Source organism: Solanum dulcamara, chromosome 2 (assembly GCF_947179165.1).
Source record: "Solanum dulcamara chromosome 2, daSolDulc1.2, whole genome shotgun sequence".
Taxonomy (NCBI): Eukaryota; Viridiplantae; Streptophyta; class Magnoliopsida; order Solanales; family Solanaceae; genus Solanum; species Solanum dulcamara.
The window spans coordinates 15,601,241-15,620,720 of record NC_077238.1 but is presented as its reverse complement, the minus strand read 5'-3'; the positions used below and the strand labels follow the sequence as shown (position 1 = coordinate 15,620,720).

Here is a 19,480-nt window from a genome sequence, read left to right as displayed (position 1 = left end):
GAAGGTTGTATATCACACGAGTTTTAGGAAGTGCAGAAAGAAGAAGAAGAAGATGTTATTTCAGAAATTTCGTATAGAACATTCTGAGAATTAACAGATATATATAGACTGTTTGCACCTTTTAAGAAAAGGCACCTGTTGGGAAAAGGTTTGCCTGTTGAGAAAAGGTTTGCAACTTTTCGGACAAGGTTGCAACCTTTTAAAAAAATCGTTGAAAAAATAGAGGGAAATATGTTTAAATCAATCATATCAATTGACCAAATCCAAATCCAAATCCAAATTTGAAGCCGAAGCCGAAGCCGAGTCGAGCCGAGCTGAGCGAACGACGACGACGACGGCGCGAGGGGAGACCCTCTTCTTGACCCTTTAGCAACATGAAAGAGTGCTTCTACTTTTAAGTAGGAGACTTTTCCTTTCCACCATCTATGTGGGACCAAAGCTTATTTCATAAAGCAAGAGAAAACAAATCTTTTTTTCCTCCACTTCTTTTCTCCTCAATTTTCCATTCAAACTATCAATTAAACCCAACAGAAAGTACCCTCCCCACCGACCCTAAACAACTCAAAAGCTCCTTTTCTCCATCCTCTTCCAACTATGGAACACTTACAGATTGTACAACAATAACAATTACGTCTTAATCCCAAGCAAGTTAGTATCAATTATATGAATGCCTAGTGTCCAAGTCACTCCATTTAACCCTTATTACTTGTACTTGGGGAAAAATAAAAAGATCAAAAATCCAGATACAAACGTGTAACTAATAACAAATTACTAGGATCAAGGGTGTATCTTACTATAACATCAAGGAATACTAGTTGTATAGTGCTCTATCATATATATTCTATTTAATGTATGTCACCTCCCACTAGTAATAGGTACCAAGTACTCCATCCACAAAGGCTAAGACAAACAGAAAGAATCACCAAGTGTTTTTTAGCCTCCACTGAAATTTGAACCTGAGACCTCACGGCCCTCAACCATTTCATTGACCACTAGGTCATACCATTGGGTGCAGTACAACTACTAAAATCTTAACATGATACAATCAGAAAAAATAACCACTTACATGCATAACCACCAGTTTTTAACTACAATTTCAAATCCTAGTCTAGAGTAGTTTGGAGTCTAAAGGATTTAAACTGAGTAGGATCAATACAGAGTACTTAGAGTGCAAGTTCAGTAAGACACCTCAGGAGGTTGGCACGGAAGTTAGGCTTGGTGACCAGGCCATCCAAAAGAAAAGTAGTTTCAAGTACCTTGGGTCTATCATGCAAGGCAGCAGGGAGATTGACGGCGATGTCACACATCGTATTGGGGCAGGGTGGATGAAATGGAGTCTCGCTTCCGGTGTGCTATGTGACAAGAAGGTGCCACCACAACTTAAGGGCAAGTTCTACAAAGTGGTGGTTAGACCGGCTATGTTGTATGGGGCGGAGTGTTGACCAGTTAAGATCTCTCACGTTCAAAAGATGAAAGTAGCCGAGATGAGAATGTTGAGATAGATGTGTAGGCATACCAGGAGCGACAGGATAAGAAATGAGGTTATTCGGGACAAGGTAGGAGTGGCCTCGGTGGAAGACAAGATGCGAAAATTGCGACTGAGATGATTTGGGCATGTAAAGAGGAGAGACACAGATTCCCTAGTGAGGAGGTGTGGGAGGTTGGCCATGGATGATTTCAAAAGAGGTAGGGGTAGGCCGAAAAAATATTGGGGAGAGGTGATTAGACAGGACATGGCGCAGTTATAGCTTACCGAGGACATGACCTTAGATAGGAGGGTGTGGAGGAACCACTTAGGGTAGAAGACTAGTACATAGTCTCGTTATTCTTTCCTATTAGTAAGCGCATTAGCGCACTGTAATTTCTTTTATGGAGGACTCAGATTAAGATAAAAGGCTAGGTGACTTATCATTACACCATAGTAGTTGTAGTTCTGTTCATTGTTTATTGTCATTTGATTTCTGCATTGTATTGTTGTTTATAGGTGTGGGGCCATTGTACTTTGATTATCTTATTTATTTATAGTAGTTAATGCATCTTTATTTCCATACTATTCTACCATGACTTTCTCACTTTTGCTATTCCTTGTTTTCATCTTGTTTCCAATATGCTTGTCCCTATCTGACATTTTATCTTGTTTTCCTCTTTTGAGCAGAGGGTCTTTCGGAAACAGTCGCCCTACTTTTCAAGGTGGGGGTTAGATCTGCGTACACTCTATCCTCCTCAGACCCCACATCGTGGAATTATACTGGGATTGTTGTTGTTGTTGTTAGAGTCCGTTTGGATGGGCTTTAAGTTGGTCAAACCAACTTATAAGTCTCTTTTTAACTTTTGAGCGTGTTTGCCTAATGCTTAACTTTAAACCATAAAGTTTTTAAAGTCAGTCAAAAATGAAAAGTTAGGATTTCTAACTTTTTTTCTAAATGCTTAAAGTCATTTTGTTTGATCATGAAAATTACTTTTATATCCCTTATATTTTAACGAAATTCTCAAACTACCATTTTTATTCTTTTAACCCTAAAATTCAAACACTTATTTTCAACATAAACACTTTTATACAAATACTCAACTGCTTATTTATAAAAATAACTTTCAGCACTTCAAAATTCTAAAAACATTTCATACATAAAAGTTACTTTTTTTAAGCCGATCCAAATGAGCTCTTAATCTAGAGTGGTTTGTATTTGCTCAATATGTAAAGGTTTCAGATGTTGCAGATCACCACAGTTAAAACAGAAACCTCTCTAATATATTCATCTGAAAATCTATATTTATTTTTTTGATATTACAAGAGACCAGTGTGCCATGTCTCCTCAATTCACATTTTTCCGCAGCAAGCCTAGACACTAAAGATGGTGATTTTGATCTATTCACATTTACATTTCAAAGGGAAAGTAGTTTTTTTGTCTGAAGAAAAATAGAGGCAAGAAGCCAGAAGAGTATTCGATATCGCAGATTCCCTTTTCTTTAACCTCTACTCTCTTAAGAGTTTGTAGCGCATCAATAAGAGCAACATCAACATCTTGCTAACTATTAAATTATATGGTTTGGCATCGTCGGATTCTTTCTGAAGGCATGCTTCCTGCAGCGCTCAAATATGCTGTCGTAGATCAAATCAAATTGAACTCCAGCTCTTTCACGATTCACAATGAAAAGAATGTGATCACCTTCGACAATCTTATAGTACCTGATTCCAGAGAAGAAAAAGGAAATATTAGCACTAACGCTGCCCTGAAATACCGTTGTTTTATTCAGACAACAACAATACACAGAATTCCAACCTCACTTTATAGCAATCTCAAGTATACGATGTGTCAGACAAATCAGTATGTTCAATAGTTGCAAATTTAAAAAGCAAGTCAAATGTTTTCCATGTCTCAAAGATAATCGGAATAAACCTAAGAACTCCTGATTAAACATAAAAGTGCCATAGTTTCCAATACGTATCATCCTTAATGGGGTTAAGTGAGAAACATACTAGAGAAAATACAGCAACAAGAAGGTGCAAAAATTCAATCGCAAGCAGCGGAAAGCAAATATAGAGGATTGTTTAGGGATCCAGAAGAGATAATTGCAAGTCAAGTAGATTCATATCTTTGGGAGATGAAAAAGAAGACCAGCTCAAGTTGCAAGTCAAGGAACAATTCTTTAGTCACACACCCCTGGCTAGATTTATTAAAAGTTCGTCTAACATGCAAAAGCTTGATGACAACTTCTAGCGCGTCTAGTAAAAAAATTAGCACATCCACTTCAAGTAGACAGAGATATAGATGTCGGGTCAAACTTACCTCAAAATAGAAACCCCTTATAAGGTAACATGTGAAAATATATTAACACCACATTTCTTAGACCTCAGAAAAACCAGACAGGAATGAGAAAATAAAAATGACGAAGTTAAGTGAAAACTGCGTTACTTAGACAAGAAATTAAAGAAGTTAAATATCACAACATCATTTTGGCAAAAGAAATACAATAGCAGAAGCTTAAGACTGGTTGCCTACCAGATGCCAGGTAGGAAAGGCTGGCAATCAGAATCTTTAACAACCAGTTGACTTGGATGCTCAACTGGGAGACGAGGATGTGTCATAGATATAGTGTTGAGTGCACCATCATTGTCCCACCAATCCTCATCCCTGCAAGAATTAGATGAATCGAAAGCAGTGAGATGATGAAATTACGTACAATTTGCATAGAAATTGTTATTTGGCAGTATCACTTCGTTTTGGTACGTAGTAATTGTTTTAAATACATTGTAGCAGCCAATTAGTTTGAATGAAAATCCAGGTAAACAGGAGATGGACTACCTATAGCCCTTATATGGGGGAGGGACATCAGGAGGGTGGCGCCATAGACTCATTTGCAGGACTCTAATGAACAGCAGAGGATGTATCCCTAGTATTCCAGAAGGAACGGTTAGACCCATGACTTTGCTCGTACGCTTGGTAGCATAGCTGAAGTAGTACGTGCTAGGAAACGTATGCAAGTGGCTGTTCAACTTGATCGACCCCTGGAGGGTAAGATCTGGAAGTATCCAGTCCCCTGAAGCAAATGGACCAGTACTTCCTAAGAGGCAATCAATAAGACCCCATATTCCAATTTTTCTCCAGGATATGTTAAAGTGATCAAACCCAAAGTTATAATAGTTCTTTAGCCAGGGTATGTCAAACCAATCATAAATTATTACTCCAATGCGGCAAAGCTGAAGCAAAGACACAGGCCTCAAGGACTTCCCATCTTCAGGACTGTAAATGAAATCAGTCAATTCAGTAAAGATTCATGATTTCGGCAAATCATTAAGGTAATCATATAGCTAAATAAAGGCTACAAACAGATGTCAGCTACGTTTTCATAACCTAACAGAGTAGGAAAGCTCAGCAAATGAAAGTGGATTTAATAGAAACAACAAAGTCTAAACCTTCATATTATTGCTATATAGTACTGATATGATAATTACCGCTTGAATCCATTGAACAACACCTGAAGTGGTGTCTGATCATATCATCTAAGGCTCTGAGGTCACTACTAAAACCCAGAATGACAAAACTAGAAAATGACACTGGTAGCACAAGTGATATAACCCATGAAGCGGACGTGGATGTGAAGCTTGACACACAGGTTATCCCAAGAGAGGAAGTTTCAAGTACCTAGGGTCACTAATCCAAGATAATGAGGAGATTGATGAGGATGTCACACATCAAATTAGAACAAAATGGATGAAATGGAGGCTCACATCTAGTGTTCTGTGTGATAAGAACGTGCCAAGACTTAAAAGGTAAGTTCTACAATGTGGTGGTTAGACAAACTATATTATATAGGGTAGAATGTTGACTAGTCAAGAAATTCGATGTCCAGAAGATGAGAGACGAAAAAATGAGGATACTAAGATGGATGTGCGGGCATATCAAGAGAGATAAGATTAGGAATAAAATAATTCGAGTCAAGGTGGGAGTGGCCCCTGTGGAGGATAAGATGCGGAAAGTGAGAATGAGATGGTTCAGGCATGTATAAAGGAAATGTGTGAATGTCCCAATATGGAGGTGTGAGAGGTTGGTTGTAGTGGAATTGAGAAGGGTTAGAGGTAGACCTAAGAAGTATTGAGTTGAAGCAACGTCCGCTCACCGAGAACATAACCCTTAATAGGAGAGTGTGGAGGTCGAGAATCAGGGTATAGTATTGCTTTCTCATTCCCGAATTAGTGATTTTATTCTCATTTTTTCATATTCTTAGATTTTTATTACTACTTAATATTTCCTTAGCCTCGATTATTATACTATCTTATTGTTATTTCTGCTTGTTGATACTGCTTTCTTTTACATCTTCCTTTAAGACGAGGGTTTATTGGAAACCGTCTATCTACCTTAAGCAAGGTAAGGTTAAGGTACATTCTATCCTCTCCAAATCCCACTTGTAAAATTACACAAGGTTTGTTGTTGTTGTTGTTAGCACAATGGATATAATGAACAGCCAAGTGTAGCACTAACTAGTCCTTTATAAGACAAGATATCAACTATATTTGAAATACGGAAAATAAGATTCGTCTAGGGCGGACAATTGGACTACCAAATAATAAGATATGAGAAACCTACTTCATTCCATCAAAGTAGGTTCTTGTAGTCCCATTGAATGCTCCAGACAATGATGTGATGCTTAAGACCCAGTTCTCACAAGTGTTCTCATAACCCTTAAATGCCTACAATCACAATAAGCTAAAAATTAACAACAAACTCCTTCCAAAATCTGAAAATCCATGAATTGATTCTAAACAGACTAACCTTATCAGCTAGCATTTGTTGCAAAACTCGAACAACCTGTGCTCCAGCTGAATGTCCAACAAAATGAATAGGGTGATCTTCATCCCATTCTGGATAATGCCCTGCTTAAAAAGGTAGTAGGAAAGGTTAAATTAATCATTCAGAACACATTGAAATGCAATGACACTCTATGTAGTTCATACTCTTCAAAAATGCCCTACAGGTTCGTGTCAGATCCTCTAAAAGTAGTGCATTTTTGGAGAATCTCACACGGAGTTCGACAAACATATATGAAACTAAGCAGAGGAGACAAAAAGCTTCAACCTTGTTCATAAGTACCATAAATTTACAAATAATGGAAATGCATTGAAACTAAATAGAGGAGGCAGAAAAAAAGGTTCTCACCTTGTTCATAAATTCGTCCAAATTGGGAATGCCCACAAGCTTTACTGTGTTCTTCCCCATAGTCAACCTGCCCTCCTTTCAAATAATAAAACAACTCACAAGCCCTGAAACCTAAATTCCATCAAACTTTGCACACAAACAAACATGTAGAATAGAACAACAAGCCAAAAAGAAGATAAACAACAAGCATTTGAGGCTGCATCCTAAGTTGCAGAGACTCTTCACTTTTAATGCTGCATCCATGTCTAATTCTCCAAAAAAATACACTATTTTTGGAGGATCTGACACACATCCAGTGATATTTTTGAAGAGCCCGAGCAACATAGGCTGCAATGCTGCGTGAACCCACCTGTCATACACGCTAGTTAACGACCCCAAATCAGGCACAAGAACCCTATTATCCTTCTTCTCTGCACCAGCAAAATATGAAAGCCCTCCTAATCTCTACAAAACATCACAATTCCAAGGCCATATTAGATAAAAAAAAAATTGAATCTTTTTTACCCGAATGTGAGCTAAATGGAGAAAAAGAAAATACCCCTTTTCCAAAACCAAATATTCCATGAACCAAGACAATGGGAGGCAGATCTTTTGTACTTGTTACATTCTCCTTTGCATCCTCTGATTTCAAGTTAACCTCCAAATTATTCTTGTAAAAACAATCGCTTAAAGCCTGAGAAAGGTCACCAGCCACGGCTGTGCTAAATATGTAAAACCCATAAGCCAAATGAACCAAAGAACTCACAAACAGCTCTGTCAATTGCAGTGCTGTTATCCACCACCTAACTATCATTTTTCTTAATCTAATTAAAACACAAAATCAAAAAAAAATAATAGGAAACAACCTCCCTTCTTCAAGAAAACAAAAGCAGCAATCTTTAATCAATCAAAAACTATAATATTTCCAAAGGTTCAATCTTGCAAAACAATAGACAAGAATTTCATCAAATAATTAAACCCCCAAAAGGGTGTGCAAAATAACAATTTTTTTCTCTATGAAGAAGAAGGGAGGCAATCAAGAAATGTTTTTTCAAAGTTTAAGCCCCCTAAATGGTGTGGGGAGGGGGGGGGGGGTCCTTAGGCTTTGTAGAGATGAAGAGGAAATTTAAGACTTTGAAAGTTTTGTTTCCCACAATTTTCTCATTGCCCACCATCACCGTGTTAAAACAAGTCACCAATCCAGACCTCATTTTTCTAGAAAACTAATTGCACCCCCATTTGATATTTGGCGTGGGGGTGGGGTGGGTCAGGGCCTACCACACTTCAAAGACTGGTGGGGGTTCGTGCCAGCTGCCAAAGTTGTCCCAAATTGGTCCCACCAACTTTGACACATGGATAAAAAGACAGCCTTGAAAAATCCGTAAAGTTAAAGCACTAGAGAATTGGAGAACAATCCAAGATTATGCCTAAGTAATTGGATTAAAGATATATTTAGGGGTATAAGTAAGGTGCATAATCCAAAATTAAAGATATAATTAGGAGTACAAGTATCCAAGAAATTCTTAAATATTGGATTTGGTTTGGTGTTAGGTGGAAGTTGATTCTGGCTAAGATTCTAGGAGTTTCCATTACATCACACAAGAACAAGGAGTGGGGCCCAAGAGCGGAGTTGTCTTGGAATTAGATATTATTTAAATTTTATTCCATGAAAAATTATATTATTTATATATTATTAAAATTATTTTTTGTGTATATATATAATAAATATTAAATTTTTTTCAATTAATTTGTATATATATCTTTTCATAGTTAAATTTTTTTAATAAAAATTCTAGTTTCGCAATTGAGATGAAGAGGAATTAGTTGGAAAAGAGCTGGAAAGTTCTGTATTATTTTGTAATTAAACTATAAACCAACCAACCAACTCCAGAAGCAGAATGGCCCTATTCCCCTTATCCGTATCAATGTTTTCGGTGTTCTAATCCACGCATTTGTCAAAAGGTGTACCACACTTTCAATGTATTTGTCACACTACAAATTCATGGTATGCATTGTCTAGGACTCAATATATTTATAAAATGAAAAATAGTAAAAAAATTATTTAATATTTAGTCATCTTTTCATGTGGGAATAAAAATTTTAATAAAAATATTTTTAGTTGAAACATGAAAATACACTAAAAAAAATATTAATCAGTTTGAACTCTATAAATAGTTCATGGAATTTAAGATTATTCTTGGGGTTTAAAATTTAGGTAAATATTCACACGTAGTCTGTGAAATTTATATATTAAAACTACATAAATGGTCCGTGGAGTTTAAATCTTAGAAGTGTATTTGAATATTTTACTAACTAAAAGGGAAGATGGTATGTACAAGTCAAATTGAAAATATTAGAAGTATATTTGAATATTTTCTCTATAATATATACATCAAATTGTATTTTATATATTCCCTTTGTTCTAAAAAACTTGTCCTAATTTTATTTTTGAGAGTCAAATTGTCACGCCCCGGGAGGGTACCCTAGACGTAATCGGCACTCAGAAACCATTTCTGGCTCTCAAGCGAACCACATAGCCTGATCACACATCCGTTCATTCATTCGATCAGCGGAAGACAAAAGAATAAAGAGAATATTCAGTGGGCAACTCAAACCTCAGTCTAACTCAAAGAATAAAGGTCATGGGCCAACAAATTCGACTCTAATATTTGTCATTATAAATAGTTTGACAAGAATAACTCGATCGACTCATCACTATCTAGTCTATGAAGCCTCTATCACTACTATCTAATTGGTGCCAATGACATGTTCATCGCTACCTCAAATCAAAATGAAAAGGGCTAACTCGATGCGAGAATACACAGACGGTGTCCTTCGAATGTAGGGGAGGACTCACCAACACGCTGAGTGCGAATAGATCCCCAATGATGCGCCTATTGACGATCTCTCAAACCTGTCTCTGCATCATGAAACGATGCAGGCCAAATGGCGTCAGTACGTGGAATGTACTGGTATGTAAAATGGCAGAATGAAACATACCTCAAGGAAGAATAGCAGCGGTCCAAATATCTCAAATTGAAAAGATAAGAGAGACTCAACAAGGCGTCATAAGTCTAAAGTAATAATACATTTTTAGACAAAGATCAATCATATACCATACAGTCCAATCCAATCATACACAATACCGTTCAATCAACTCATTTACAATTCGATCCCTTTCAATCATGTGCAATCCGATTATATACACTCAACTCAACAATTAACTCAATAATCAAATCCAATCTAGTCACATACCATTCCATTCATTCCAATCACAATTCATCTACTCCAATCCGACTGTATACAATCTACTCAACATTCAACTCAACAATCAGCTCAAAGGACTCAACTCAGTAAATATGCAAATTAAATTATGCAACGTTTTACAATTCAACTCAAAGGACTCAACTCAATAAATATGTAACAACTCACTCAAGTATCCTAAGTCTAACAAGAAATAGTGTAGACCGGACTAACTCATAAGCATATAGCAACTCACTCAACTCAACTGACTCAGAGTACTATCAAGACCTAAATGGGAGTTTCTCTTAACCGACAACCAACACTTATGAGCCAGTGAAGGTACAACGAAACGACGTCGTTGCCACGTCCGTTCATACCTTGCCAGGGCATGAACGACGAACCTCATGGATCCAATCCAACCAAGTCCTATAATGTCAGGACAAATCTCTCGGGGAAGCATCCGACTTAACGGTTCAATCCCCCCTACGTTTGGCAACACAGGTATTGGGTTCGAGTATGGACTGTACTCTTGCTCAATTCGGTGCTCGATACTCCTTCCATGACTCCATGCTCATAAAACTCCTTCAATCATCTCAAACAAGCCCTCACGGCTAGTTTCATGTGGAACATTGCCACCTCATCAACTTTGTTCTCATTTCAACTCAATTAACTCATAATGACAAGTCTTATTGGACCTTCTTTCAAATCGACTCATCTCAAATCATCAAACTCTTCTCTTTAAAAATTTATACAATCTCGACTCAATTAATGTAGAAAATGTTATGTACATCAAAATATAATTTCAACTCCTCAACTCAAACTCAAAATAAATACTTTAATGTAAAGATACTCAACTCATTTAAAGGCTCCTCATACTCAACTCATACTTAAACTCTTTTCTAAATCAAAGATAAAACTAATAATTCTTTAGACTCAAAATAGTGTATAAGTAGTTTATGCAAAAAGGTTCACAATTAATTTATTTAAAGCTCCTCCTCAAAAGATTATTTATTTTTAAAATATTCCTAAGACGTCCGATCAACTCAAATTATGCACATCATATACCACAAAATCACATTAGACTCCAATCCACTTCATCACACAACATCCTCATCAATATACCTCTTCATCAATCATTCTACGCATATTAAATAATCACTATTCACATCATCACTCACACCATCATCAAAACATCGTCATTCACGTCACTATCAAATATTATCATCACATCATTATCAACTATTATCATCACATCATTATCAAACATCTACTCCGCAAATCTTCATTTTAGTTCTATGTTCACATTATAGAAACAAAGGGACATTCTTAACTATCCAATTCATCCTTTTCATTCCAATCAATACATATATACACAAAACCATCCACCTCAACTCAAGACAAATTATGACCAAAGAAATCTCATCTTGAGTGTTATGTCGAAATATGGACAAAGTGCAAAATTAATTTCATCTTTATAAGAAAAAATTAATTTTAGTAAAAAAGGAGTCGCCACTTAATTTTTTAAAGAAATTAAGAAAACTTAATTTAAAAGACTCTAAGAGATTTAAGTCTTAAAAATTTAGAGAAAAAGGGTACGAGGTTCATATTACTATTTTAAGAAGATTTTAGCACTTAAAATAGCCACTAACATGCGGTTATCCAACGATTTGAAAATTATTTGACTAACTTTGGGAAATACTAATTTAAAAGGAAATGAAGACTTTAGAATTATTTGTTTAGAAAAAATGATTAAACTTAAACATTGAAAATAATATAGATGTATATAAAAAAAGTAAAAGTTTATCAAATAACTAAGTAAAGGTAGAAAATCATTTAAAGAGTAAAATTAACATGAATTGGTTTATCTTTTGGGGGAATCTAATTAGGTTAAAACAAATTAAAATTAATATCTAAGAAAGCATAACTGACATAAGTAACTAAATTATTACAATCCGAATCAATATAAATACAATAAATAATACGTGAATAACAATAATAAGAGCAACAATAATAAGAGCAACAATAATGAGAACAACGATAATAATAACAACAACAACAACAATAATAATAATAATAATAATAATAATAATAATAATAATAATAATAATAATAATAATAATAACAACAACAACAACAACAACAACAATAATAAGAACAACAACAACAACAACAACAACAACAACAATAATAAGAACAACAACAACAACAACAACAACAACAATAATAATAATAATAATAATAATAATAATAGTAATCAACAACAACAACAACAACAACAACAATAATAATAATAATAATAATAATAATAATAATAATAATAATAGTAATCAACAACAACAATAATAAGAACAACAACAACAACAACAACAACAATAATAATAATAATAATAATAATAGTGTCAAACTACTTGGAAAAATAATGAATAAAACTAAATGCTTTCATAAAATAATCCTAACATATTCTAGCTAATTAATCCTAACACATGCTAACTATAACAAATTTATATTATTAATCTAATTATTATTATATACATACTAACTAAAAAATAAGACTACGAATCAACTAAATATAAAACATGAAATAATTAAATAAAATAAAACTGAGAAATATTTTACCTCTTTCCGGGCAACAAGACTGAAGACGATGAGTGGAAGACAACTTCACCACCACCTAAGAGCTTGATGAAACTCCAATCTACAAAAAAAAAAAAGATTAAAAATTTAGACTCGAACCTTCGTGGGTTCGACGTTATAAGAACACTGTTCTTAGCCTAAATTTTGACTTCAATCTCCTATTTTCCGTAAAGAAAAATATAGATTGAAAGCTAAAAAATTTCACAACTTTTAGACTGGGGACAAGAGTCCAAAATTCTAGCCAAGTTAAGAAAATTTCTAACTTTGGGGTGGTTAAAAAAACCTCCTCCTTCTCCTTCTTCCTAATGAGAATATGAGCCTTTATATAGGCTCCAAAAACCCCAAATTTTCCATGTATTTTCGACGTGGGAGAAGTGCATTTTTAGTTCTTTTTTTTTTTTAGAAAAAACTAAAAATTTCAAAAATACAAACCATAATTAAACTAGCCTAACTAAAATTGTATTTAATAAAAATAAAATCTTTTGAGATAATTTTTGAATAATTACATAAATAGTAATCAAAGATATAGTTATATAGAAATATGTATATTATACTAAAATTTATATAAAGATAAAAATAGTTAAGAATAATATAAAAATATATATATATATATAAAAGCTAATTATTTCAAAATGTTCGAATTCAAAGAAACTCGATAGCTAATTTGCATTGTGGATGGTCAAAATTGGGTGTCAACAACTGTCCCTTTCTTTGGATATGATCGATAAAAGAGATCCTGAACAAAAAAAATTGACAAATTCAATTTTGGCCGACTCCATCTTCATCTTTCTGGAAAGGGGTCGGTATGAGTTTTGAATTATGACTGGACTCCGAAATAACCACACGCCTTTCATTAGAAATGTTGTTTAGTGTGGTGGAAATCGTTTCCTTAGCTCGTGTCCTATGAGTTTGACATTATTCTTGGGACTGTGTCCCAGTTCTCTGCTAAAAGAATTCCACGTTGTGCTGCATCCTCTTTGATGTCGTTCGCACTTTCTTTCATCCTCTTTGCATGTTGAAAAATCCTCATTGATTCATTGGTAGGATAATGTTGCACTATCGGTAGGATGATAATCCATTGATAGGATACTTGGCAAAATAACTGTTTGTCCATCGGTAGGACGAATGAAAATCCATTGGTAGGATATATGCAATGGTCTTCTTGGCAATGAATATACAATGGCCCTCTTGGCAAATGAAAATGCAATGGCCCTCTTGGCAATGATATGCAATGGCCCTCTTGGCAATGATGAATGCAATGACCCTCTTGGCAATGATATTACCACCTCCGGTAATATAATATGAATAAAATAAAATATGAATGGCCCTTTTGGCAAATGATATTACCACCTCCGGTAATAAATATGAATAAAATAAAATATGAATGGCCCTCTTGGCTGATGAAAATGCAATGGCCCTCTTGGCAATGATGAATGCAATGGCCCTCTTGGCAATGATATTACCACCTCCGGTAATATAATATGAATAAAATAAAATATGAATGGCCCTCTTAGCAAATGATATTACCACCTCCGATAATAAATATGAATAAAATAAAATATGAATGACCCTCTTGGCAATGATATTACCACCTCCGGTAATAAATATGAATAAAATAAAATATGAATGACCCTCTTGGCTGATGAAAATGCAATGGCCCTCTTGGCAATGATGAATGCAATGACCCTCTTGACAATGATGAATGCAATGGCCCTCTTGGCAATGATATTACCACCTCCGGTAATATAATATGAATAAAATAAAATATGAATGACCCTCTTGGCAAATGATATTACCACCTCCGGTAATAAATATGAATAAAATAAAATATGATGGCCCTCTTGGCTGATGAAAATGCAATGGCCCTCTTGGCAATGATGAATGCAATGACCCTCTTGGCAATTGAAAATGCAATGTCATCCTCTTAGATGATTTGACAACATTTTTTTTTTGAACAACTCGTGTTCATGGAAACTCATGTCTTTGATTGAAGTTATACGAGGCCTCGGTGACTCGCATCTTGAATTCGAGTTCGCTCCATTCTAGCAATGTTGGAGATCATTTGAAGTTGACTTCAAACTTCTGACAATTCTTGATGGAATTTTTTGAAATCTTCCTCAAAAATTCTTTCCAGTTAGATCTCTTGATAAATCTCGAGCTGTTGAAAAAAGAATTTTGACATTCTTGTGGAATTTTTGAGATCTTCTCAAAAATTCTGTCCCAGTTGCATATATTAACATGATCTCCAATCTTAACTTGCTAGAGATAGTATCTTTTTCTTAATTTTTGAGATCTTCTCAAAAATTCTGTCCCAGTTTTCATTATAAGGGAGAAATGAAAATCTTACAGGGAACATGACCGAGCCATTGTGGCGCCTACATATCCTGTTGGTGCAGGAATCAGGTCAAATGTAGTTCCAATTCTCTGGACGATGAATGCTGCAAGATCTGAGACAAGATAATCAGTAGACACATGTGTAATATGAGCATAATGACATGGAAAACTGTATTACTTGCAACATTTCCAGCTTAAAACACGAGATATTCCACCCGTCTGATATGGACGATCCAATGAAGTAAAATAGGCATCTCACAATGTAAAGAGATAGTCAAATTTTGACTACAATTGGTATCAACAGTTAGGAATACATGAAAATATTTCTCATTTCTTATCTTATAACTGAAATTGACTTCAAGGTAATTCCTATAGCTTCAAGTAGTACCTCAAACATACTTAAGTGTCGACAAGATTTTTTTCATCCTGCTTCCAACAAAGGTTTAGAATTATACCAATCATCATGTTTCAAGTGCCCTCACAATAAAGAAAGTTATATTTCGCACATATATGAAGTGTTTGATTTGAGAACATTTTACAAAGTGCACTCACACTCTCAAGAAAGTTCAACGCATGCAACTGTGATACTATATGCTTGGCCTGCATGTAAGTCTCCACTAATGTGAGAATATTTGGAATGAGATCATGTAGGGCTTGTCATTGGGTTGTAATGTGGGTTTGGGAACAGGTAGGATATTTATTTAGGATAAAAGTAACTTTATTCCTCCTTGAATGTCGCACTGAATATGTGCCTTTGACGATTGATACGCCTTTGATGTCTGATCCTCTTTCTTTTGTATCGACTTCTTCGAGTACTTATTTGATAGAGTTTTTTCTCTTTTCACCTTTTTCTTTTGTCTTGACTTCTTTGAGTCCTTAGTTGTTAGAGCTTTTTTTTTCGCTCCTTTTTGAGGTTTCTCCTCTTTTGTTGGAGTAGTTTCCTTTTTGTCTTACATCGACCTTGTAGGACTTTTTTTTTTTAATGAGAAAGTCGTCTTTGCTTTCTTGACTTTGGAGACTTTACGTCTTTTGCCTTTGGCAATTTCAAAGTTGGATCTTCTTCTATAATTTGCACGTCTTTGGTGCGCTCAAGGAGGTTGGGCCAAGAGAGGGATAGTGCATGTAAGCACTCAAAAGGGAAAGGGCTAAGATGTGGTTGTCCAAAGAAAAGGTTTTAGGCTCAAAGTGGGAAAACTAGGGATTAATGTTATTTGGTAGGCTTTGAAAGGCACAAACGGGTCAAAAAGGCCTACAATCCTTTCTCAAACCAAACATAACTCAGGATTTCGCCTCAACAAACATATCAGGCCAAGTTCTAGATCAACGGTGCGATGCAATTGAATTTTAATCTAAAGCTCACCACACAATGCACATGAAACCATGAGGTTGGTTATATTCTTACCTTGAATGCCCGCAAGAGAATTTTCAAGCATCACAAAGTACAAATGAAAGATACCAACAGAAGCTATGGTTTACCACAAAGCCAATCATTTTTATCATACCAAATATTTCGCATGCTCCTAACTGTATGCGTCCCAATCAAGAAGATATGACTCTTAAAATATGTACACAATTTATTATTTTATGTATTTTCTATTTTTTTTAACTGTTTTTTTTAAAAAAGAAATACCGAACCCAAGAAGGGCTGCCTACGTATCTCATCAAGATGAGAATTAGGTGTGCGTAGTTCTTGTAGATATGATATATAAAATAATTTAGAGCTTTAGACAAACTTGGTGTGGTCTTCCAATGTTAATATTTTCTGTGGAGATGCTGCAGCGTGCTTTATGACCTCTCTTGGTCGGAATGTTGTGGCTTCCAACTTCATTATTCCTGATTCGACTTTGGAAAGGTCAATGATGTCATTTATTAGTTGAAGAACCAAATCTCCTGAAGACAATATTACATTCACAAGCTGACGATGTTCTTTATCCAATTTTATGGTAGAAAAAATCTCGATCATATTGACCACTCCTGTCAAAAGGATCTAATCTAATGAGATATGGTTGCAAGCATTTGTTTCTCTCGCATAGTTTTCTCTGTTATGTGAATAGTTTTGTTAAGTTCAGTCTCCTTGGCTTTCTGTACAACTATCTCTTCTTGCAATTTTGCCATTTTTTTTCTCTTTTCCTTATCTGATCAGTTATCTCCATTCCTATGTAATTTACACCAATTGTCTCTCCTGCCTTACTGAACACAGGTTCAACATTTATTAGAGAATTCTTTGACCCAAATAATCCCTTCTTTGCCGATATTCCCCTTTTCAAAACCTCTCGTTTGAAGTCTCGAGATTCATTTACATCAGTACTAGTAAAATCTTTACATTTATTTATTGATGATGTCCTCTTCATGCAGACTTGACAAACAATTGTAGATAACATAACTCATTGTCCTGGTGACGGATAATAACGGGTGCATTTTGGAGGACAAATTGTACGAAATTATCTGTTTTTTTCAGAATCTAGGATAATTCTTCTACTGGAGAGGATTGTCTTTCAATGTTTTCTATGCTTTCCTATAATTTCTCAATTAGTATTTGCATCCTGTTGAATACTTGTTTCTAATAATTTGTCCAAATATTTAGCTCTCTGCTTTCAGTATTTTATGTTGTCATACTCAGTATCTATTTCTTGTTTATCTTGAATTTTTACATCATTTTTTAGGAGACTCTTGGAATATGTATCTCTTTAATTCTTCATCCAATATAGAGGTTGGATGTTTATCACCCTATATCTTTCTTCCTCAAATTGATACTTCTCCAATAAATCCAATTTCTTGAGCTCTGATTATTGTTGTTGTGTTTTTCTTGAGGATTGTCTCTTATGATTTGAATTCTTCCAACTATTCAAAGAATCATACATTGTTATAACCATCCCCGACTATTGTCGGGGACAGGTTTCCTGCAAAGATATGAGAAAAGTGTGAAAGCGGGGCCCATTATAAAAAAATTAAGTAACAAGATATAGGAGTAAGATTTCATAGTCAAAGACTCCCCTGATTTATCTTTCAGGCTGTGTATTGGTGTCTTGTGAAATTTAATGTCATCGTTATTTTCCATGAACTCTTTGTCCCGTGATCCCCTCTCTTGAAATAATGTCGTCTCTTCTGTGTACAAAGAAAACTTCTTAGTTAGGGAGAGGGAATTGACCTCAAAATTGAGATCCTTTCATTTATCGCATGATGTCCTTTGATAACAGCCCCTACAAAGAAAGAAACAACTTTGTTGAACCCTCGATCTTTGAGAAGTGAGCAAGTTTGTTTTCCGACATAAATTAGTCTTTCCCTGAAAAAGAAGAATAACTCAAAAGCCAAAGTATTAGTCTGTGCTTGTAATAATTAATGCAAAATATCACATAAAGAACTAAACACATAAATGTTGCTTTGTTTTAAGACAAACTAATCTATGGGTGAAGAAAGAGTAAACGGACAAAAATTAATTTTATGATAAATGTGTGAGAAAAGTTGACTTGTGAATCAAAGATTTTTTTGCGTTTCAACTTTTGTACCCTTGTTTTTCTTAGATGCAGAAAAAGTTCTCAATTTCTTTGAAAGAATGAGGAAAACTGAAAACTTCAAAAATAGGGACCGAGCCTTGAAAGACTGCCTACGTATCTCACAAAGGAGAATTCAAGTCCTACGTAGTTCGACCACTTGATTTTTTTTTTGTGGAGATGAGAAAGCAAAGTTTATGATTTGAGTGTAAAGTTCGAATTTTGTTAGGAAATTAAAGACTCATTGAATATTTGGACACACTATCGATAGTGACTCGATATTTATGCCTATGAGGATCTAAAAAAAATCTAAAAGAGTGGACTAGCATGTCTCCAAATAAAGCAACATATTCACAAAACAGTTATAGCATATAGCACACAAACAATTATTGTGCATCCTAAACAGATATGTGACCTTTTTGTGCCAAAGGTAGGCCTAACGATTTGAAGGATGTATTATGTCATTTGAAACATTCCATTGCCCCAAAACTTATATTTATACAAATATTATGAATAATTTGAATGGGGATACATAAATGGAAAAAGGGATATAAATAATCAGTCCCACGCAGGGGTACAATCCTAACTAAGCCTTCGTGGAAAATCCTTCTTTCTTGATTTCTTGACATCTCCGAACGCCAACGCCTTTTGGATGAAGTGTCATTTACTGAAGGTCCTTCTTTGACTAGACTAAGCTACAAAAAAAAAACTCCCAGCCCCGAGGGACAATGGTTTGCCAAACCGCGTATAAAACCTTCAAATTTAAACATATAGGTATGATTGTCCATTTAGGCCGAGGGCCGTTTTGAACTCAATGTGGTCTTTCTAATGGGCCCAATACGCCTTGGGTATTGAGTCGTCTTAGGCCAATGCACTAAATTAGGGATTTGGCTTTGCTCTACGCTAGGTTGACTAAGAGTGGCTTTTGCAAGACTGGTAACCCAAGCGGACAACTCAGGCTGGAACTTACGACAACCATTGGACGCATGACGTATCAATAAATTGTCGATCGTTCCGAAAAGGGTTAAGTATAAAAAGCCCGACTGCGGTACCGCAAAATCGTTCTTTAATATACTATACATTAAATAGGAAAAATGCTATGAAATGCAAATAACAATTTAATATATAAATTAAACACATAAT

The 19,480-nt window shown here is 35.1% G+C and overlaps 1 protein-coding gene across 1 annotated transcript; it reads right to left on the bottom strand.

Annotated features, from left to right (window-relative positions):
* Positions 1 to 2,727: 2,727 nt before the first annotated feature.
* Positions 2,728 to 7,843, bottom strand: LOC129880378 (uncharacterized). The gene is made up of 8 exons (XM_055954377.1): positions 7,195 to 7,843; positions 7,006 to 7,100; positions 6,657 to 6,760; positions 6,273 to 6,373; positions 6,087 to 6,190; positions 4,305 to 4,742; positions 4,002 to 4,133; positions 2,728 to 3,187 (listed from the first exon to the last, which is right to left on the bottom strand). The coding sequence occupies exons 1-8, from the start codon at positions 7,447 to 7,449 to the stop codon at positions 3,034 to 3,036; spliced, it is 1,383 nt and encodes a 460-aa protein (XP_055810352.1). The 5' UTR covers positions 7,450 to 7,843; the 3' UTR covers positions 2,728 to 3,033.
* Between the last annotated feature and the right edge of the window lie 11,637 nt (positions 7,844 to 19,480).

What these genes read in the sequence shown, in the direction of transcription:
- LOC129880378 (XM_055954377.1), bottom strand. Translation starts at nt 7,449, where the DNA reads ATGATAGTTAGGTGGTGGATAACAGCACTGCAATTGACAGAGCTGTTT. An exon ending in AACAAATGCTAGCTGATAAG is followed by an intron (nt 6,191 to 6,272) that starts GTTAGTCTGTTT and finishes TTGTGATTGTAG; the next exon opens with GCATTTAAGGGTTATGAGAA. An exon ending in ACCTACTTTGATGGAATGAA is followed by an intron (nt 4,743 to 6,086) that starts GTAGGTTTCTCA and finishes TTTCATTTACAG; the next exon opens with TCCTGAAGATGGGAAGTCCT.